Raw genomic sequence first — 22,321 nt, 5'->3', positions numbered from 1 at the left:
CCTTTCTCTCTGGCCCTCTCTCACTCTCTTCACCCCTCTCTCCCTGCTCGCATGCTCTCTCTCACTCTCTCTCAAAATAAATAATAAAAACTTTAGGAAAAAAAAAACTGTCACAGTGGCCCACTCTCACTGTGAGGGCTCGGATTTGTGCTCCAGCTGGTTTGTGTTGTTTCACCCACTGTGCCCTTCAGCAGTAGAAATCGCCCCTTCCCATAAGTCAGAGGCACAGTCTATTAGCATTGGTCACGAAAGGTCTCCAGCTTCAGCTGCTGCAAATAATGAGAAAAAGAAGAGGTAGAAGGTGGGACAGGGGAAGAAAAGATACTACCCCCAGCCTCTGTCCTGGCTTCTGACTACAGCTCCCTAAAGAAGTAAGACAGGATTGGCAAGAGCCTCTGTCAGGCACAGGGCCATGTTGGCATTACAGCCCAGAATGGTGAAACAATTCATGACTCAGTCTATTCGTTTTGCCTGTTGTGTAGATCTGAACCTGATCGAATGAATTATGAATAAATGAAAGACAGTAGAAACTTACCCTTGACTGTTATTCAGTAACATTAGCTGGCTCTACCGTAGGCTTTTTGGAGTTTGGTATCACAGAGAACACGGTCTGGGTCAGGAGCAGTGATTTTCGAATTTGTTCAATTTAATGGCTCATGCCGTTGTTAAGCTGACTATCATCAGTTCAGATTTACTGTGCCTTGAAAGACACAAAACTGGTTTCCAAGGCATTTTGTCTTTAGAAGCATACATTGAAACATACATGGGTTGGAAAATAGCATTTGAAGGACAAAATGGCAACGTCACTTTTTTTTACATCACTTTTGAACAAAAAGCAAGGCACATGCAGAAAACAAGAAACCAAATGGTAATTGAGTTCCTGTTATTAAAGGTAGTACCTCCAACAATGAATGATTTCAACCCTTGGATTTTGCCAAGAAATGGCTAATAACCCAATCTGTTCAATATGATACTCATGAACACATTACCTTTATTTTTTATTGAATGATGCACAAAGACAATTGTAGCCACTACAAGCTGCAGGCAACATTTTCTGATAGCTGTCTCATGGGCCCTATCCTGGAATGCTTCATTCAGTGCTAACCACATCCCCTTCAGCCTACCATCCCCCTTCCAGTCACCTTTATTTAAGATAATAGAAAACAATAGTTGCAGGAGCCTAAGGTCCCCCCAGAGCTTGCTGAAAAATCCAGAGGATTTCCTTTGTTTAGTCGAATAAGGCCACATTTGAAAAAATTATCCAAAACGTGTGTTCCAGCAATATGTATTTGTAGCCAATAGAATTTTACTGAACACCAGCATACAGCAAAAGTAAAGGATGCAGGCACTAAGACTTTATTTCAGAAGTCTATTTTGTGCCAAAACTTTAAGGCACAAAGAGATAATCCTTGCCCTATCATCCTGAGACTAATTTAGGAAGTTTGTCACTGGCTTCTCCCCCCACCTAATCTCTCCATTCCGATTTGTTGTTCTCTTTCCATGAGTCCTCATAGGACTCGTTACTCTAATGAGTAAATCATCAGATATGGGACACCGTGTGATTTTTTGAAAGGCTAATGTGTGGTTAAATGGTCAGGTTCCGGTAGCAGATTAGTGTTGAAATCCCAGCTCTGCCACTTGCCAGTTGTATGACCTTGGACAGGTTACCCTGAGACTCAGTTTCATCATCCATAAAATAGAGATAATAATACCTAATTTGTAGGCTTGATCTGAGGATTTGATGAGCCCATTTATGTTAACTAGCTGGTACAGAGTAGGCACAAAATACATGATAGCTGCTATTGTTTGCATTTCAGAAGAGGAGCACATAACTCTGGTAATATCATCCTGGAAATGTAATGTTCAAGTACCTCATTTCAGTCTTGAATTGTGACCAATAAGTAAATGTCCCAATTTTATTTAATTTTTAAAGATTTTTTTTATTTGTAAAGAAATCTCAACACCCATTGTGGGGCTCAAACAACCCCAAGATCAAGAGTCACATGCTCCACTGACAGAGCCAGTCAGGTGCACCTAAAAGTCCCAACTTTATTTTATTTTTTTAATTTATTTATTTTGAGAGAGTGTGTGCTTAAGCAGAAGAGCAGAGAGAGAGGGACAGAGAGAGAGGATCCCAAGCAGCCTCCACACTGTCAGCGGGGAACCCAAAGTGGCCTTGAACTCATGAATGATGAGATCATGATGTGAGCTGAAATCAAGAGTCTGATGCTTAACAAACGGAGCCACCCGGGCACCCCAAAAAGTCCTATTTTAGACCCAGTGTTCTTAGCACCCTGAAATGATGAAACTGTTCCCCTTTATGAGGGTAGACTTCATTTCTATTTTGTTCTCTGTGATATCACCTGCAGCGTGCCTAGTAATAATAAAAAGAACAACGCTAATACCACTAAGAATAAACATATTTATTGAGGGATTACTAGGTGCCAGGCAGGCTCTTTATGTGTATTAACTCATTTAATCCTCACAACAACTCTATGAGGTAAGTATGTTATTATTCCTAATTTGAAATAATGAAACGGTGGGGCACCTGGGTGGCTCATTCGGTTGGGTGTCCGATTTCAGCTCAGGTCATGATGTCACAGTCCATGGGTTTGAGCTTCACATTGGGCTCATAATAGCTTTCACATAATAGCTCGGAGCCTTAAGCCTGCTATGAATTCTGTGTTTCCCTCTCTCTCTTCCCTTCCTCTGCTCGCACTCTGTCTCTCAAAAATAAGTAAATATTTTTAAGTAAACATTTAAAAATGAAATAAAATAAAATAATCTGAAAAGATACAGAGAACTTACATAAATATACAGCACTCTGCCTTCAAAGCCCATGCTCCTAACTACCATGTCATTATCTGAGCTTAATAAATACTTGCTAAATTAATTGGTTGACTATGGTAGATCCACCAGTAACTTTTTTTGTGACTTCTTTTATCCTTCATAACTTCCTGATTACAGATAGTGAAATCAAGATTTTTTTTCTTCACTCTTCCTCCTCCCAAATATCACTCCCAAACAAGGAGAACAAGGAACAGAAACAGTAACTCTCCATATGTGTTAGTAATAGGAGACGTCTGTAACTCAGAACCACAGGATATGAAGATTGAAAGTGGTAACTGATTTAACAGAGTGGAGGGTGATTAAACCTAAGTACCTGAAGAGGGGAATATAGGTAAGCAACAAGCAGATTTTCCCCCTGAGAGTCCCAGAAAGGCTTAGGAATTAGAGGCATCAAGTACTATAGAAGTGGGAGTGAGGCACAGCTCTAAAGGAGGGACAGCTGTATGAATGGCTATATAAGGAGTAGTTCGACATCCATCATCCCCACCTCTATTGAGGAAAGCCAGATTCCTGCAGGAAACAGCTTAAATTGATTCAGAACAGTTCCAGAGCTAGGACATGTACTCCAAAGGAAGGTAGACGTTAGGTGGGCCACCAAAAACAATGATGAAGTTAATGTCTTTATACTTAATAATGAGAGTCACAGTCTCCTTCCCCTAACATGACTCCTAGAGACAGCCAAGATTATGACTCCCAAGGAGATTGGCATATTCTTCTCTGAAGAAAGTGTAGCCCAAGAGGCAAGATCTGCATATATTGACAAACAATCCCAGCTGGGTAGCCACTTTCTCTATATTGAAGACCACTGGCCAACAAACATGTGATGTCCATACAACTTCAACTCTTCAGCTCTGTTTAGAGCTTCATTATTTTTAAAATCTTTTTAAATATTTATTTATTTTTGAGAGAGAGACAGAGACTGAGCTTGAGCAGGGGAAGGGTAGAGAGAGAGACACACACACAGAATCTGAAGCAGGGTCGAGGCTCTGAGCTGTTAGCACAGAGCCTGATGCAGGGCTTGAACTCACAAACTGTGAGATCATGACTTGAGCTGAAGCTGGATGTTCAACCGACTGAGCCACCCAGGCGCCCCTAGAGCTTCATTCTTAGATATGGACAGCCAAGATCACCAGAGAATTAAGGAAAGCTTCCAGCATGAAATAGAAAGACCAAAACAAAGAAGCATGAAAAATTAGAAATGAAGAAAAACACAGAGAGCAGGAAAAAAAAAAAAAACTTCAAAGAAAGCACAATGAATATCTGCCAGGAAGTAAGATAAAATACTATATTTACAAAATAAAAGCAGGTTGCCATGAAAATAGAATAATCAAACAACAAAGATCAACACTTGGAAATTAACAGTTTGATAGCAAAAAGGTTTTTTTTAATCAGCAAAAGAGAATGCAAAGTTGAGGCACTATTTTAGGAAGAATAACTAATAAGGAAACAATGGATGATACAAGAGAAATAATTAGACAATTAAAAAATCAACCCAGACAATCCTATAAACAACTAATAGTATTTCCAGAGAGAACAAAGACAATGTTGTTAAGGAAATTATCAAATAATTAATATACAAAAATTTTCCATGTGGAATAGATTTAAAGGCCCAACAATAGATACTGCATAATATATGTCAAAGATCCAAACATCATCATGACATTTCATAACATCAAAAATAAAGTGATAATCTTAAAGCTTCTGGGAGAGATGGGAAGTAGTGAAAACAGGTTGCATCAAAGAATCAGTAATAACAATGGCATTAGAGTTGTCAATGCCAACAATGGAAATTAGAAGACAAAATGCCATGTCTTTAAAGTGCTAAGGGATAATGATTTTTTTAAATTTTATTTATTTATTTTAAGTAATCTCTACACCCAATGTGAGGCTCAAACTCACAACCCCAAGATCAAGAGTCATATGCTCCTCCAACTGAGCCAACTAGGCACCCCAGGGAAAATGATTTTTTAACCTAGATTTATATACTCAAACTATCAATCAATAGTGAGATTGGAATAATGACTTTCAGACATGCAAAATTAAAAAAAAATTACCTTCTGTGTACCTTTCTCACTAGAGAATGTGCTCCACCAGAACAAGACAGTAAACTAAAAAAAAGGTGGAGGGGGGAGTCACGAGATTAATGAAATAGTGGTTTCAGCACAGAAAAAAGAGAAAGGGACCTTCCAGGGTGATGAAAAGGGAGATCTTAGCATAATAGTTGTGCATAAGCTTTAGAGAGCAGTAAGTTTAGATTGGAACAGGAAGACAGAGAGCCTCAGGAAAAACAAATGAAATTGAGAAAGGGTTTTAACCATGTATAAAATTTGTTCTGCAGGAATTCTACAGCTTTATCAAACAGTGTGGAAAGACTTTGAAAGTCAAATTCAGGTAAACAAATTTAAAAACAAAGCAATTATTTAAAACTTTGTTAATGTTTATTAATGTTTGAGAGATGGAGAGAAACAGAGCATGAGTGAGGGAGGAGCAGAGAGAGAGGGAGACACAGAATCTGAAGCAGGCTCCAGGCTCTGAACTGTCAGCACAGTGCCTGACACAGGGCTCAAACCCACAAACTGTGAGAGCATGACCTGAGCTGAAGTCGGATGCCTAACTGACTGATCCACCCAGGTGCCCCCAAAATAAAGTAATTATTAACCCCAGTAAAAATCAAAAGTTACATGGGAAATGAATGAATGAATGAATGAATGAACCTAGTATACCACACGGATCAGCAACGATTGATATTTAGATAGGTATAATATTAGAAACACCAAATATGAATTTAACTAAAAATTTTGGCAGAATTATATTGAAGGTTTGAAGGAGGGAAAGGAAGTATATAAGAGCTAAAAATCCTCAACTATAACAGAAAGTCAACAACCCAGAGGTAAATACCGGAATAAAGAGCTAAAAGACAAGAAAATGGTTGTTCCTGATGAAAGGTGGGAGGGAGCCCTAGGGACTGCTTTGTTGTTGACACAAACTTTTTAGGATTTCTTGACCTTTAAAAGTATGCGCACATATCACTTTGACAGTCTTTGTTTTTACTTTTTAAAGAAGTAAAGTCATAAATTAAAAAGATTACAAACCACTGCTATAGACAATATAGCCCATCTAGAGACATTTCAATTCCACTGGAAGTTATTGGGCAAGAGAGACATACAGCCATGTTTTTTATATATTTGTTTATTCATTTGCTAACTGTCTCTCTCACTAGAATTTAAGCCCCATAAGATCAGGAACAAGTGATGGACTAGTAAATGTTTAACTCTACGAGAAGAAAAAAAGAACCTCTTGTATTATTTACCAGTTTCTGTGGTGTAAATATTCCCAATGCCTAATTTCTAGCTACCAACATGATGTCACTAAATAGAAAATTGGGAAAAGATGCACACAGTCAGCTTTTGTAAACTGGCTCCAACATACCACTGACAAAAATCTTGCTTACTGTTCTATCTGGAGTTCAACATAGTGCATGGCACATGGAAGGTGCTCAGTAAATAATTGTTGATCTTTTGAATGAACACAGGAAAAATAACAGGAACCCAGGGACAAGCAAACAATGAATTACATAATTTGATCTAAGAAAATGCCATTTGGAATTCTGAAAGCAAAATAATCTAAAAGCTGAGACTATTGAGAGATTCTCTGCCAGTAATCAGAAAACAGCAAGAGTAGGGAGCTCATGATGACTTGGATGATAAGGTCATTCTGGCCCCACGGAATAAAAAGTGGAAGGGAAGGTAGCTGTGAGCCACACATTCTGCTAGTTACTTTACACGTGTGACTTTGTTTAGTCTTTGCAATCATCCTAGAAGATGTAGATCACTAACCCATTTTATAGACTGGAAAACTGAGACTCAAAAAAGTATAATTATTTGCTCAAGAACACACAGCTAGCAAGAGTGAGAGCTGGGATTCAAACTCATGTTTGTCTAAAACCTTATCATATACTCTTTCTGTTATACCTGCAGCTTTCAAAAATTTAGCAAAATAATTTAAAGAAAATGAGGTTTTGTTTATCATAAATGTGAAGATAACGTCTCATCCTTCTATCAGTCTTTGGTTATGAAGGTATAGCCTAAGCACCTGCAAAGTGGGGGTGGAAATGCATCCAAACAAGCTATTTTATAAGATCTAGATTCTTAGTTTTAGCTCTATTTTCTTGTCTAAAGCAGAGTAGAGGCTGCCTAGCAACCAAGATAATGGCGTCTTTTTTTTCTTTTTGCCTTAATTACCTTATGCTTTCCACAAGCTCAAAGAGATTAGATCAAATATTAAGAGAAGAAGATCTGAGTTTCTGTATCAAAATATCTGTTCATATATATGTACAATGTGTGCACGCACGCGCACACACACACACAAACACACACACACACACACTTTTCTCCTTCCCTCAATTTTGTGATTAAATTAAAAAGACAGTCTGTATCGACATGGTGCCATATCATTGGCTAAAAAGTACAAAAATTCACCATCTCGGGGTGCCTGGGTGGCTCAGTCGGTTAGGCATCTGACTTCAGCTCAAGTTCATGAGTTCAAGCCCTGCGTCGGGCTCTGTGTTGACATCTTGGAGCCTGGAACCTGCTTTGGGTTCTATGTCTTCCTCTTTCTGCCCCCCTGTTTTCTCTCTCTCTCTCTCTTCCAAAAATAAATAAAACATTTTTAAAAATTAAGAAAAAATTCACCATCTTTTTGCTTGCCGATAAATATATCAAACAAATGGTTTGAGCAACCATTCTTGCACAATTTGTGGGATTCTTGCAATTCTTGACTAAAGTGACCATTTGTTTTTAAATATGTGTGTCTCCTAAAAGAAGATTTATTTTAAAGATATCAGTGGCAATAACGTTCAAAATCAGTACTGTTAATATCTCTGCTACTTTTTTTTTTATTAGAACAAGAATCAGCAACATCTTTTTTATCAATACTTAAAGTAAACCTAAGTTTTATCTGAATCATTTGTTCAGAGAGACAAGCAGTCCACAGGATAAAAAAAATAAAGGGTGGATAAAAAGGAGAATATCATGGAGAATGTGAGTGTCAGACACAATCAGATGCCTTCTTCCCTGCTAACAGAATCTCAATTCTGTTCACATTTTTCCAGCAGCCATAGGGTCAATCATGATGGTCTTGTTCCTCTTTCTAAACTATTGATTTAGGTATGCATATGAAACACGAATGTGATCAGGAAAGTGTGGAGAGAAGTCTGCTTGAGGAGATTCTGGGAAAGATTTCCTCACTCTTAAAAAGGGGCACAAAAAAGGAACATTCCCCATTTTTATCTGTAGATAGTTCGGCCTATAATATGTGATGTATGGAACTGTGGCAGCCATTATGGGACCATGAGACCAACCAAATCATGATGGCAAGATAGTACATTATGGTTCATAAAGTGGAAAGCTGAGTAGAGCCTGGTTCAATGATACCATCATTGAGCTGATGAATTAACAGACTCTTGAGCTTCCATACCTTCAGATTTTGAAAAAAAAATTTTACTTAGGCCATTTTGTTTTGAACAGTCTATTACTTGCAGCCAGAGGCTTTGTAACTGATACAGTATGCTAGCAGATGCTAGAACTTTTCATCCTGCTTATGTGTTCTTCTAAATAGTTCTGAAAATGACTACTTTCTCCTACATCTGGCCTCCAACCTATAACAACCCCCTCTGTATTTTTTCAAATCTAAGTGATATCTTTGGCCTCTCCATCTTCTCGTATTCCTTATCTTCTTTGTATGTTTCTTCTTTGTTTTTGTTTTTGCTGTCCATTCCTTTCTCTGCTTTCTTCCCCTGTCGATTTCCTTTTTTTTTTTTTTTTTGAGATTTTAAGTTTATTTATTTTGAGAGAGAGAGAGACCATGCATGAGCAGCGGAGGGGCCAAAAGAGAGGGAGAGAAAGAGGATGTCAAGGAGTCTCTGCGCTGTCAGAGCCCAATGAGGGTCTTGAATTCACAAACCATGAGATCATGATGTGAGCCAAAACCAAGAGTTGGATGCTTAACCGACTGAGCCACCCAGGCACCCTGGTCCCCTGTCCACTTCTTTAGCTTCCTCTAGCCCTTAAGTGTCTGTGATTTGAATATGAAATATGTTTATACATATATTCATTTATACACGTGTAAATGTTACATCTTGCATATTAGAAAGGAGGAATTCTTCCCCACTCCAAATGATTCCTTTCATGCCAAGATAGCTCTCCTAGCAAAAACAACAACAACAACAACAAAACAATAATAACAAAACCCCACCTGAACTCTTTTTAACCCCTTACTCATTCCTTCTCACAAAGAAGGAGTGACTTAATCTGACTGGTTAATTTGGAAGGAGAACTAAGCATGTGTAGCCCAGTTTGTCCTAATATCTTTCTCTTGGGACCCAGCTACCTATAGGAAACACTGCACTATGCTACTCCAGGCTGTACATTTTACAGAAGGCATGCCACATGATGCAGGAATATGTGGTGGTCCTGCCATGCTGGGGGACCAGATGGAAAAGTCTGGGTAATCCTCCGATTCAGTATTGGGAAGCTTGAATGCCTCCAAACAGAATACCACTTCTCTCAATAATAAAGTTAATATAATCTCATTATACCAGCTCTCTTGTCTTTGAATAGACTTAAAACTATTCAAGATAGTTGAACTTGTGTCAGAAGTATGACTTCTTCTCTCTAGCCTCCTTGAACAGCACTAGTATATATGAAAGCTTTGTTTCCCTGTTCTTAAGTATATTTTATTTATTCTTCATAGCTGCATGCTGTCATTGTGGGCGGCTTGACAATAAAAAAAATTCTCTTGCATTGTGTCTTTGTTTTATAAATGATTTCTGCAAACAAAAGGTGTTTTTAATTTGTGTGTGGCTGCCTGCTCTTGATTGGGCTTCATATGGAATAGAGGCTCTTGGTAGAAATGTTATTTAGCTTCCTGATTTTTGAGGGCCTTTGCTTATGATAACTTGTGAATCTGCACTTACTTGATCTGAGTCCAGTTTCTCAGGAACTTCACGTCTAGCTGCTGCCTCAGTATAGGCTTGGAAGAAGGTCTTTTCTTGGGACTCCACTGTAATGGTCAACACGGCATCATAAGCTTCCCGGAATTTTGGATTGTTCCTCAGGACCTGGTAGGGGGTATGCTTATAAGGTAAACTGTAGAGCAGGGCATCATAAGGAACAAAGACATAGGTTCCATCAGTCATTTTCAGATCATGAGCCCATTCCAAGAGATGCGTCTGAGTGTCTCCCCCAATCAAAGCCGAATGCATACACATGATGATCACTGAAACCAACAAAGCAGGGAGGTTATGGCAGTAATAGATTAGTAAAATATACTTCCAAAAACCACATACCAGGGGACATAACTAAATATGTTATAACCAATTGCTAAATTATTTTTATCTTATGCTGCTAAGATGATCAAGATGTTGAAGCCCTGAGCTAAGGCTTTGCTCAGGGTCTCTGGATTAGGGATAGAGACAATACAGATAGATCTGTAGCCTGCAGAGCCTAATACTAGACAGGAATAAAAACAACTATAGCAAATTAAAGGTAGCATAATGAACATAATGAAGAGACTATGGAATCAGAAGACTCAGGCTTATACCTTAACATCACTAGTTATTGTTAGCTATATACCCTTAGGTAAATCGCTTTATCTCTTCCTTGCCTCATTTATAAAATGGAGATCATATATATGTACTTCATGAGGTGGTAGTGATGATTGAAGGAGCAATTCGTATAATGGGCTTAGCACATGGCACTAAAAAAAATTGTAGCTATTATTATACCTAAGAATAAGAAGCCTAGAGGGAGAGGATAGGAGAGACTCTCATAGTTACTGTTGCTGTTTATTGCCCAGCTCCAGCAAACATACATTCCGATAGATTTTGCACAACTGTTCCCACCTTTACCATGGCCATTAGAGGCAGTGAATGGCACTAACTCACACTCTCCTGTAAATGCCAATAATATTGTGGGTGATATGCTCAACTTTTAAAAACCTAACTATCCTATAATTGGAATTACTTTGCACTCTTCTTTAATTCTTCCCTGACTTATGAAAGTATGTTGTTTGGCAAAGCTATGCTAGAACAGAGTGGATTAGAGGAGGCCACGGTTGAAGAATGGCAGCAAGATCATGAGACTGAAAGTCGTCTATCCAATTTCGCCCTTGGCATGCTAAATGAGTTTAGTTTAAGCCCACTTGTGCTTCAATGCCCACATCTTTAAAATGTAGATTCCAAAGCATTTCACAGGTACGTTGAGTAGTTTAATTAGATAATGCCTGGCAAGTATTCTGAGCTCCTTGCAGAAAGGCAAAGGTCCTATTACTATTGGTAAATATTAATTATACGTGCTTGCACAGAATCTTTAATCTCAGGAACCGAGCATGCTTAACTACGTTCAATGACTGGTCTTTGGCATTTACATATTTCATCATCTGTTTTCAGAAACCTTTTTTACACTGGTTAAATACCCCCAGAAGTTTTCCTGTTTGACCTACAGATGATAACTTTCAGTTTTCTAAAGTGTAACTAGCAAGTTATGAAGATGATTTAAATCACACACACACACACACACACACACACACACACACATACACACACACACACACACACCATAACCTGAGTTTTCAAATGACCATTAGTTTTTTTCAATATAATTGCCCTAATTGCCCTAAGAGGTTTTACATGTATTCTGATGCTCAAATCTTTCTTCAAATATTCTGGGATATCTTTGGAGATAGTTCATGAGCCACACTAGGAATTCAGCCTCCTTTGTTCATAAGCACACATTGCATAATGGGGAAATGGAGTGCCAGAGAGGTTTGACAAGGTGAGCACTGGATTTAAAAGGACAAACTAGGGGTGCTTGGGTGGCTCAGTCGGGTTAGCGTCTGACTTCAGCTCAGGTTATGATCTCACAATGCGTGGGTTTGAGCCCCGCGTCGGGCTCTGTGCTGACAGCTAGCTCAGAGCCTGGAGCCTGTTTCAGATTCTGTGTCTCCCTCTGTCTCTGAGCCTCCCCTGCTCACGCTCGCTCTCTCTCTCTCTCTCTCTCTCTCTTTCAGAAATAAATAAAACATTAAAAAAATTAAATTAAAAAAGGACAAACTAGAACCAAAGACATCTAACTCCCTAAATTTGTTTTCACCATTAAACATGAATCTGTTTGGTCAGATTAGTCCAGTAACAGGTCCATTGAGGGGGAAAAATGAGTTAAGTGAGGGCTTTTAGGTAGTTGGCCAGTCTACCAGCAAGTTACTCACTATTGGCATCTTCCCTCTACAAAAACAGAGATTAGGTGACTTGACCAAGATTACCCAAAAGAGATAAAATTTCATTTACTGTATTTCAAGGAATATTAATATTACTTCACTAGATGGAATATGTTACATGGAATTAAGTGATTTGTTTTGGTTGAAATACAGCGGATACTATAACATACACTGTGTGTATTGGGTGCTGTGATGTACCACCCAGATGCACCCCCTTTGTGACTGAAGCACTTGTTCTCCCAGCTCCTGGGGCTGGGGCTTAGGAGATTATATCTAACACCTCTCTAAGAATTGCCCTCAGCTGAGAAGAGCCACACAAGGTCACAGCCACTCAGAAGTGCACTAGGGCTGGCTTGCGCTAGTTCCCAAGAGCTTGTGGTTAAATTTTCCGGGATTTTGTGCCCTTGTTAGTGTCAGACTGGTAACTTGAAATTGGGCATGGTGGGAGTGATTATGGAAATCACTCCATGGAAATCAGCAAACGTTACCAATCAAGGCTATTTTCCCCTGACAAGCTGGCTGTCAAGCAATTATTATCACATTGTACCCCTCTCTGTGCCTCAGCCTGTATCCAATGACTGGTCGACATGGGGGCATAGAGGCTGATTCCTTCCTCACCTCAATTCTGGACAACTCTGAAGAGCCATCCCAGCCCAGAGTTCCCACTGGGTACTGGCTGAGGCCTTTGATGTGATGATATGACTGTTCAGTTCTTCTCTCTGCCTCATTCTACTGCTTTCTTTCCCTCACAAGTGTTGTTCTTGAAAGCATTCCCACAATAAGCTTCCTACAGACAAATCTCCATCTGACAAGACTTTTTTCCAGGGCACTCTCACTGGCAGGGAGCCCCATCCTACTCTGAACTGACTTCAATCATGGCACTTACAAGATTTATTGCCCTTATTTATTTATGTCAACTTCTACTATGAAACTGTGAGCTCCTTGAGGTCAAGGACTGTGCCTTATTTATCTCTGTATCCCGGTGCATATGAGGAACCCAATGGACATTGTTAAAGCCAACGGCTGAAAATTTCAGAGAATTTTTGGGTTCCTTGAGGTGTGAGGCATGGACATATTCAGATTGTTCCTATGGAGGAATGATTTGAAGTGATATTTGGTGGGCGGGTAAATTCTACCATTCTTGTCCTTAATGCTTAGAGTCATTAACCATACTCAAGACCTTACCCTCTACCTTAATCTCTTGTTGTGGTATTTCTTTCATTGGCATACTAAGGACACTTCAGACAAAGAGTCAGAATTTTTATAACTGGAAAGACTCTTTGAGACCTACTAGTTCCTCTCATTCCCCCATTATTTTTCAGATGAGAAAATGGAAGCATTGAGAGGGTATGATCACAGGCTCCTCCATTTCTTGCATGGTAAGACCTTGTCACTGAACATGACTAAAGTAGAAAGCATCAATACTGAATTCAAACAACAGCATCTTAATTTACTAGATTGAGTGCTTTGTGAACAGGGATTTGTGGATGCATCTGTTCTACATGATGGTTTTACTAAATAGCTTTATTATCTGAAAATTACATTCATTAAAATGGGATTTTACCTGTAAGTTGTTGTCAGGAAAGGATTAGTAGACAGAAACCTTAAAGTAGACAGAAACCTTAAATCCTAGACAAGGCCTGGCTCAATGAGTGATCACTGAATAATACTAATTTTTAAGTTTCCTTCCTGATTGTTAACAGTCAGACACTCTATAGCCAACACAAGGACCAGTAGATACATCCACCTGAGATACCATCTCACTAGGATATGATCTTAGCACTTTCTCTGAGCTTTCTGAGCCCCACTCAAGACATCTAGCATGTATGGGGCACCTGGATGGCTCAATTGGTTAAGCATCTGACTCTTGATTTTGGCTCAGGCCCTGATCTCACGATTTGTGAGATCAAACCCTGCATCAGGCTCTGTGCTGACAGTGTGGAACCTGCTTAGGATTCTCTCTCTCTCCCTCTCTCTCTGCTCCTTACCTCCTCCCCGTGCACTTGTGCCGTCTCTCTTTCTCTCTCTCTCTGTCTCTCTCAAAATAAATAAACATTTTTTTAAAAGACATCCAGCAGCTATGTCTTCATGTGGTACCTATTATGGCAGGCCATCCAGGACCATCTCTTTCATCCTCAACACTAGAAGCAAGACATGTTATGCAACTCCAGGAGAAGCCAAATACAAAGTTGCTCAACTTCTCCTTTTCTTCCCATATGGACATACTCTGTCTGATACTTCCTTGAGTGTTTCTCAAAAGGCAAAATTCACTTTTTTATTTCTCACAGATTACTGGCTATAGAGTCCTTAGTGGAGGAAACTGGGCCCACTCTCATACCTTGTGAAATGGAAATGGTTCTACTAGCTAGTGCTGAAGAAGTCCTTAGGAGTCATATTCCCATTGTGAGCCTGCAGTATTGCTCCTAATCCACAGAACCCCCCACCCCAGTTCAATGGTTCTTTATCTTCATTTTAGCCCTTTTGTGACATTTCCCATCACTGACATTGATTTTAACCTATTTCATTTTAATTAGTGTTGAGAGAGGGGGAAGCATGCTCTGTGATTTATCCCAAGTCTCACATTCCCCCAGGAGTCAACCATCTGGCCATACAGTGAAAGAAGTACATTCAGACCCTCTTCCTCTCCACTTTCTTCCAAGGCAGTCTATAAAATGGATGCATAAGAAGAGAGTGGGAGGCTCTGGAATCTGCAGCTTTCCCAGCTCTGTCCTCCAGTGTGATTAGGTGCAGGAGGCCTTGAAAGCACAACTTAAGAACACTGCACTAGGCGATGTGTGACCATTTGTATCAACTAGGCGATGTGTGACCATTTGTATCAGCTGAGGATATCCACCCACATGCATTTTTGTCTCTCCAGAGACCACCACTTAGGTACCTGCCACCAGTGTTGAACCGGTGCAAGAAGCTCAGCATGATGGAAGACACACATTACCTTTAATGGCCATTTTGCCCACATCAGATCGTGTTTTCTCATACTTAATAAAACTGGCACTGCAAGTGCATTTATTGCCACCCAGGTTGAGATAAGTTTTTAATATTTCTCCACACCTTGCAACATACATTTGCCTCAATGCTTTTAAATTGCTGTCCAGATAAGGCCTCTTAAATGCTGGAAGCCTCTTTAGAGATTTCCTCTTGTTCTGGGTCTTCAATCATTTTATCTGATATTGAGCCAATTGATGAAAGCAAGTTGTCCTGTTACCATTTACATTACTTACATTTATCTAAACCAAATCCTATACAAAAATTCCCTAACAACACTAAGGTTCTTGGCCATAATATTATCAGCATCACTGTTGTTATTGCTGTAGGAAAATAAGGCCAACACCTGCTACCTTGAGGCACTTAAGGGAATTCCATCAGTGAGCCCAAAAATTAAGAAAGAAAAATGGAAAAGTTGAATTATACCCCCTCCATGGCACCCAGGATCTCAAGTGACTATGCTCTAGGGACGTACCTCAAGGAGACAGGAGGCGATAGAGTTTAAGTCTTTCACGAGACCAGTGTTTCTCAAAGAGTGATCCCTGGACCAGCAGAATCAGCACCACTGTGAATTGGTTAAAAATGCAAATTCTGGGGCCCTTCTTGAGCCCCTCCTTCCTGAATCAGCAACTCTGTTGAAGGAATCATGCAATCTGTGTTTTAACAAGCCCTCCAGGGGATTCTGGTAAGCACCAAGGTTTGAGAGGCACTGCTTCAGACCAACCTGCGTGCAGGCTTTCCCATTCACTAGTTGTGTGACATTAGGCAAGTTATTTAACCTCCTTCGGCCTCCAAAGTCTCATCCATAAAGTGTGTTAAATAATAGTTAGCCTTACTATATAGGGCTATTGCAAGAATTGAATGAGATGGTCTACACAAAGCTTGCAAAATGACTAGCACACAAGAAACTCTCAGTAAAGATTAGCTATTACCAACGTTACTATTCTTTTTTTGTCTTTTTTATGTACAATAATCTTCAATAGATGGGAAGAGGCTAGCCAGGTCCCTGGCAATAACATAGTAACAAGGTATTTATTTTGGACAAAAAAGAGAAGACCACTCGGTGCCCTATTTACTAAATATCGTATTGTAATGAAGCATTCCCAATTTGAAAGGATTTAAAGGAATCCCCAAAGGTTCAACAACCTGGTAAGCCCAAATTGAAAGGATTTCACAATCAGCCAAGCATTGATAGGCAAAAGGTGAGGAAAAGAGAGGAGGGCTGGAAATAGCCATTTGAAAAGTTCTCTAAAGAGCTTTTTAGCTGGGCCTCCCGCTAGCCTTTGTGAGAATTAGCAAAAGCACCTCTTCTGGGAAATTGCCATCCAACAGGTGCTCTGCCTGGTGAGTGGATGCTCTTTTATGCCGTTGGATCAAAACTTCCACTGGGGCTCGTGGTTTAAGTGGAGAATGAACTGGATTTGGGCCCTCATGCCCACTCAGCTAGATCCTCTTGTGCAGGGCACAGCCTACCTAATTACGTAGACAAACCCTGACTGCACTGACTGTAAATTGAGGCCTTTGTCTTTGATTATGATCTCTCCTATTTGATTTCGCCAGAAACAGAGGTTATTGGTAATTGCTTTGCAAGCTTAACGGAAATGAGCTGAGAATCTGGGAGAGGCCGAATCCCCCCTTCTCTGGGTCTTCATTTACCCCATTCTTTGCTGTTAATAATGCCTACACCTACCTACTTGTTATGTGAGATCCACAGGTGTTGTAAAACTTGAAAGGAAATACCTATCTTCTGGGTAATCCTGAGGATGGAATGAGATTATCTATATGCAAATACCTTGTAAACTGTAGAGAGCTGTTCACATGTAAAGTGGCATTATGGTTGCTTTCATTGTCTCTATGGCCTCGTCTAATAACATCCTTGCTGTTTCCCCTCCAAAGGGCCCACAACTTTTATTATTGTTATTATCATCTTTACTAGTAAATTTTATCATTGTCCCGGTATTGTGTAAGCACAACTTAGACCTGTTGCTGAGAAAGACATTTCTTCTGACTCCAGTAAGGTGCCAGTGATACATCTTAATTGGAAACATAAATTTACAAAAACGAGAAGTGACACACCAGACAGTAGTAGACGAGCTTTCTCTCCCCATTCACATCCCCCCCGCCCCCGCACTATTCCTCACTACCACCCCCACATGGGGCTGTGGTCACTGTTACTGTGAGCAGATTGGACAAAACCCATCTTTCAACTACTTTTTTTTTTTTTTTAATCCCTGCCAACTATTGCTGGGCCTCTCCAAAGGAAAGGATCCATCTCCACCGTATTTTGAATATCACAAAAGGTCCTGTTCTGAAGGTTCGCTTAGGGGCCCACAGTGTAAGAAGTAGCCTCATGTCCAGCTGAGGTCACACGAAAAGCTCAGTGCCTTTTCAATCAAGACGGATCACAGCTATGGAATACTTTAACACTCTCAGTCCTACCTGATGAGAGGGGCTAGAGAATGAGCCAGAGATTTGATCTGATATATTCTGTGCTTGATGTGTTGTAAACTTTCTCACCTCCCTGCTGTCCCAGTCTATACTCACTGGCCTCTGGCTTGGTTTCTCAGCAGATCTCCCACTTTTTTTTTCCGTTGTTTTTTTTTTTTTTATCTTTTTGAGAGAGAGAAGGCACAAGTGAGCGAAGGCAGAGAGAGAGAGAGAGAGAGAGAGAGAGAAGTGGGGCTCACCTGGGGCTCGTGCTTACCGGATGTGGGACTCGAACTCATGAACTGTAAGATCACAACCTGAGCCAAGGTCAGATGCTTAACGACTGAGCCACCCAGGCGCCTTCACTCTCCCACTTTCTGATGGGACGGAAGAGGTGCCCTGTACCCCCGGTAGCTTGGTTCGAGTCCTGATACTCAGTCTATTTACCCTGGATCCTGCTTCTCATGCTTCTGCTGGCTGAGACACTTCTCTCACCAGGCAACAAACCTATCTTACTTGGACTCAACTGCCCTTCTGCAACTCCTGCTGTCACACCCCACTCGCCGCTGTGGTGGGCCTCAGATGCCAACAGCTGGCTCTACCAAATGTGAGTGCCACACACAGCTTTTTTTTTTTAATATTTTTATTTATTTCTAGGAGAGAGAGAGGGAGAGAGACAGCGTGAGCAGGGGAGGGTCAGAGAGAGAGGGAGACACAGACTCTGAAATAGGCTCCAGGCTCTGAGCTGGCAGTCAGCACAGAGCCCAACACGGGGCTCGAACCCACGAACCGTGAGATCATGACCTAAGCGAAAGTTGGACGTTTAACCGACTAAGCCACCCAGGTGCCCCCACACACAGCTTTGAATAGTCCACACTGCCAGAGGTCATACGCAGGCCACAGCCCAACTGATGGCTCAATTGCCATGCCCTCTCCCCCTACCCACATGCGGACTCCTGTCACGAGGTCCCAGTATGGCCCTTCTGAGTCTGCCCTGCTTTGTCAGAAACCAGAGGCAACATCCTGCAGTGCACAGCTTTGTCTTTGCTCCCTTTTATCTCCCTTTCTGGGTCCCTCCTTCACTTCCTGTTGCTGTCCTGTCTGCCCAGGGTCAGCCTCTGCTCCACAAGTACAGACCTTCCTCTCTAGGCTCCCCCATGCCACACACCCCCGCAATTTTAAAATTTCCATTTTGTCACTGGGCTGATCCATACTGTTACAAAGAAAACAATCTGATTAAACAAAGTTATATTAGGACAAAAATGACTGGCAGCCTAAAGGAACATTTGCATTTTCATTAACTTAAAGCAGGTACTTCTTAACCCTGGCTGCATTTTCCACACACCTGGGGAGCTACTGAAAATGCCTTTGCTGCGACCCCACTGCAGACCACCAGAACCTCTGGAGGTGGCATTCTGGCACCAGTCATTTTGAAAAGACATCCAGGTAATTCTGAGGTGCAGTCGGAGCGAGAACCAACTACCTAAAGGAACGGATCTCTAATAGCAGGGCAAGACGATGTACATTTGCTACCTCCCTGCCTCAAAGGACTTGTGGGTGGTGAGCACTCACTCCTAACTTCTCTCAATCTGACAGCCCAAAGAGCTTCAGCACCTGGATTTATTTAACATTTCATAGTAGAGGCCAAAGTGTCATTTCAAACAGCATACTATTTAGAATTGGGTGGGATGTGAAACACTCATGGAATGTAAACTTGCAGGAGACACTGGGATTCATGAAGATTTGTAACATATTATAAAGTTATGATATTAAATACGTCAGTCTGTTTCTGGCATGACTCTTCCCTGGAAATGGTTTTAGATCTTTACAAAATAATTCTGTGCTCTGCTTTGAAAGTATCAAGCTCTATTATGAAGTAATCAGAGCCACACTGATTGCTTAACATTATAGGATCTTGTAGAAGGGAGCTGGAAACAGACTACTGTATTTCCTGACACTAAAACCTCTTGCCCCCATCTTCCCATAATGATCATAATTATGGTCCAATCCTGGGGACACTTGAAACTTAAAATGGGCTTCTGTTTATAGGCCAGGCTAAGCTGGGCCATTCTCTAACAAACCCATTGTTATGGTAAGGAAATGACTGAGACTACGACTAATCCTAGCAATAATCAATTTGACAAGTAGTTGCTAAACTGTCCAGTCTAAAGTGGTGGGGTGGCTGCAATGGGGACATCAGCAGTATTCCCACAAATCACTGCCACTTTCCAGAAAAAGGTAAAGTGGAGATTAAAAAGCTAGAATAGAGGGGTGCCTGGCTGGCTCTGTCAGATGAGCATGCGACTCTTGATCTGGGGGTTGTGGGTTTGAGCCCCACATCAGGTGTAGAGGTTACTTAAAAAATAAGATCTTCAAGGGGTGGCTTAGTCAGTTAAGCGTCCAGCTTCGGTTCAAGGCATGATCTCACTGCTTGTGAGTTCGAGCCCCGCATGAGGCTCTGTGCTGACAGCTTACAGCTGGGAACCTGGAGTCTGTTTCAGATTCTGTCTCCGTCTCTCTTTCCCTCCCCTGCTTGTTCTCTTTCTCTCTCTCAAATACAAATAAACATTTAAAAAATAAAATAAAATCTTCAAAACAATGCTGGAATAGAAAATATCAAAACCAAGTGTTACAAGGGCACAAGAGACATCTGATTCAAGAGGACTAGGAAGATTCCCCCAAATCTACCCAACTCGCTCTGTTGATGATAGTTTCACTGGGTCAGTCCTTTGCTTCACACTTTGTCCATTGTCTCTGCAAGAATCATCTTTGAACATCAACCTCTCTTGGAAGGGGAAAGGTGAAAATGTAGGCAGTCTCCTCATTTTAATATGCTTCTATTTATCAGCTAGGTCCCTCCAAATCAGCTAGTTGTGTACTGCAAAGTGATAAGCCCTGGGGTTTTGGGGGGAGAGGGAGGGCCAGAGGACAGAAGGGAGATGTACATATGAAATGTGATGAAATAAGTAACAAGATCAGACAAAAATGGAGCCATAAGAGCAACCCTCTTTGGCTGATCTGAAACTACTGGGGTTCTAAGGGCATAGAGAGTGTGCAGCTACAGTCACTCTTACAGTCTTCCCCCACCCAGGTGCTGAGAGTAGGCACGGGCACCCAAGGGCATTTTAACCACCAAGTTCTGTGTACGTTTATTTAGTTCATACAATAGGCTCTGTTGAAGCAGGCCAGTCTTTGAGCCTGAGTGTGAGTGAAAGAGGGCAAATGCATGAAAAACTGGGGAGTGATGTGCTATCCTAGGGTGCCAGGGTAGGAGACCTTTTGGAGATTATAGTATTTATTTTCCCCTAAAGCCACATGTAAACCTCAGCTGGAAGAAAGCACTCACTGCGAATTCTGTCAGCCTGGCGAATCTGCTCGAGAGCTTCCCGAATGCTTTGGCTGTCTTGTCCTGTGCTCAGGACGACCCCTACAGGTAGGCCCTGGCTCTGAAGAGCACTTGCAACTCGATGGGCTGTGTGCACCCAAATGTCTTCATCTGAGGAAATGACTCCAGCGTGAGCCCACTGGAAATATTTCATGACAGTTACCAGCACACGGATGGGAGAAGGGAGTGTCCGAGAAAAGGTCGGGTAGCTATTTTTATTGTCTAATTCATAATTCACACAAGCCCAAGAGAAAATCCCTTTGTCCCAGCTGTTTCCCAGGAGCGAGGCTGCCTCGCAGTAGCCAGGATTGGCAGGTCCAATAAATCCTGAGGCCATCTGGTGGTGAGAAATGAAACTGGCAAGGGCTCTGGAAGTCTGGCAGTCTTCATTGAGAATCACGTATTCAAAAGAGTAACCCAGGTCAAATGATGGGTCCCTGTTGATCCGCTCAGTGGCTAACTGAGCAGCAACCTCAGGCAGAGCTTTTGAGAACAACGGATCACAAGCCCAAGGGCCCACCACTCCTATCTTGTAAGGGGGTGCCCACACCTGCTGCGGGATGGACGTGAGGGCCAGGAGGCACACACACTGCAGGAGTTTGAAGGCTGCAAGGCCATGGTGTCTTCGCTGTCTTCTGGGAGCCTCAAACCAGAGCATAAGGTGAGAGAAAGGCCAAGGTCCCAAGAACATAGCCCTCGCTTCCAGCAAGCCAGTAAAGAGATGTTGGGAGGTTAGTCTGCTTTCCTGGTGTGGACAGTGGTATTCCCAAATGCCTGTCAATCAGAGAAAAAAAATTGTTGCAATATTCTTAAAGCTTCTAGAAACATTCGTTATAAAAGAATGGTAAAGGAATGGCAGTCCCCAAACTGAAAGTTTCTTTCCCCTATACTGACCAAAACTCTTCTTCTGATACATCCTGTATTCCTTAACTCAGTAGATGGCACCTTCATCCACTGTTTGCCCACTTGCTCCAGTCAGAAACCTGGTAGCCAGCTGTGATTCTTTCTTCTTCTCTACCCCGACATTCAATCTGTCACCGAGTCATGTTGATTCAACTTCAGTAATAGCTGCCCACCTCACAGTGTTATGAGGATTGATTACATGGATTAACATCCAGCAAATGCTTATAACAGGGTCTACCATGTGGTTAGCATTATATTAGTGATATTATTACCATTATTATAGGTTTAAATATGCCCATTTTTCTCTACCATACGGATTCTCATAGAGAGACACAGATGTAAACAAATAATGGCAATGCAGATTTTTTAAAAAATAATATGACTGGAGTAGCTCAGCTGAGGAAGATAGAGAGGATCACCCAAACACAGATTTCATGGGAGGCGAGGAGGAAGGAGAAGGGACTGTGTCTCTAATTTGAG

At 41.2% G+C, this 22,321-nt stretch overlaps 1 protein-coding gene across 1 annotated transcript in view; it reads right to left on the bottom strand.

The window, feature by feature from the left end:
• The window catches only part of GUCY2F (guanylate cyclase 2F, retinal), a 90,534-nt gene extending 68,905 nt beyond the window's left edge, over nucleotides 1-21,629 (bottom strand). Inside the window, exons 1-2 of the mRNA XM_039233529.1 lie at nucleotides 20,900-21,629; nucleotides 9,824-10,125 (exon numbers count right to left, since the gene is read on the bottom strand). Of these exons, the coding sequence (XP_039089460.1) occupies nucleotides 9,824-10,125; nucleotides 20,900-21,629 (1,032 nt within the window). The remainder of the gene's footprint in view (nucleotides 1-9,823; nucleotides 10,126-20,899) is intronic.
• Nucleotides 21,630-22,321: the final 692 nt, after the last annotated feature.

This window comes from Hyaena hyaena, unplaced genomic scaffold (genome assembly GCF_003009895.1).
Source record: "Hyaena hyaena isolate Hyena2069 unplaced genomic scaffold, ASM300989v1 scaffold_77, whole genome shotgun sequence".
Taxonomy (NCBI): Eukaryota; Metazoa; Chordata; class Mammalia; order Carnivora; family Hyaenidae; genus Hyaena; species Hyaena hyaena.
The sequence above is the reverse complement of the archived record's forward strand: the minus strand, read 5'-3'. Positions and strand labels throughout refer to the sequence as shown.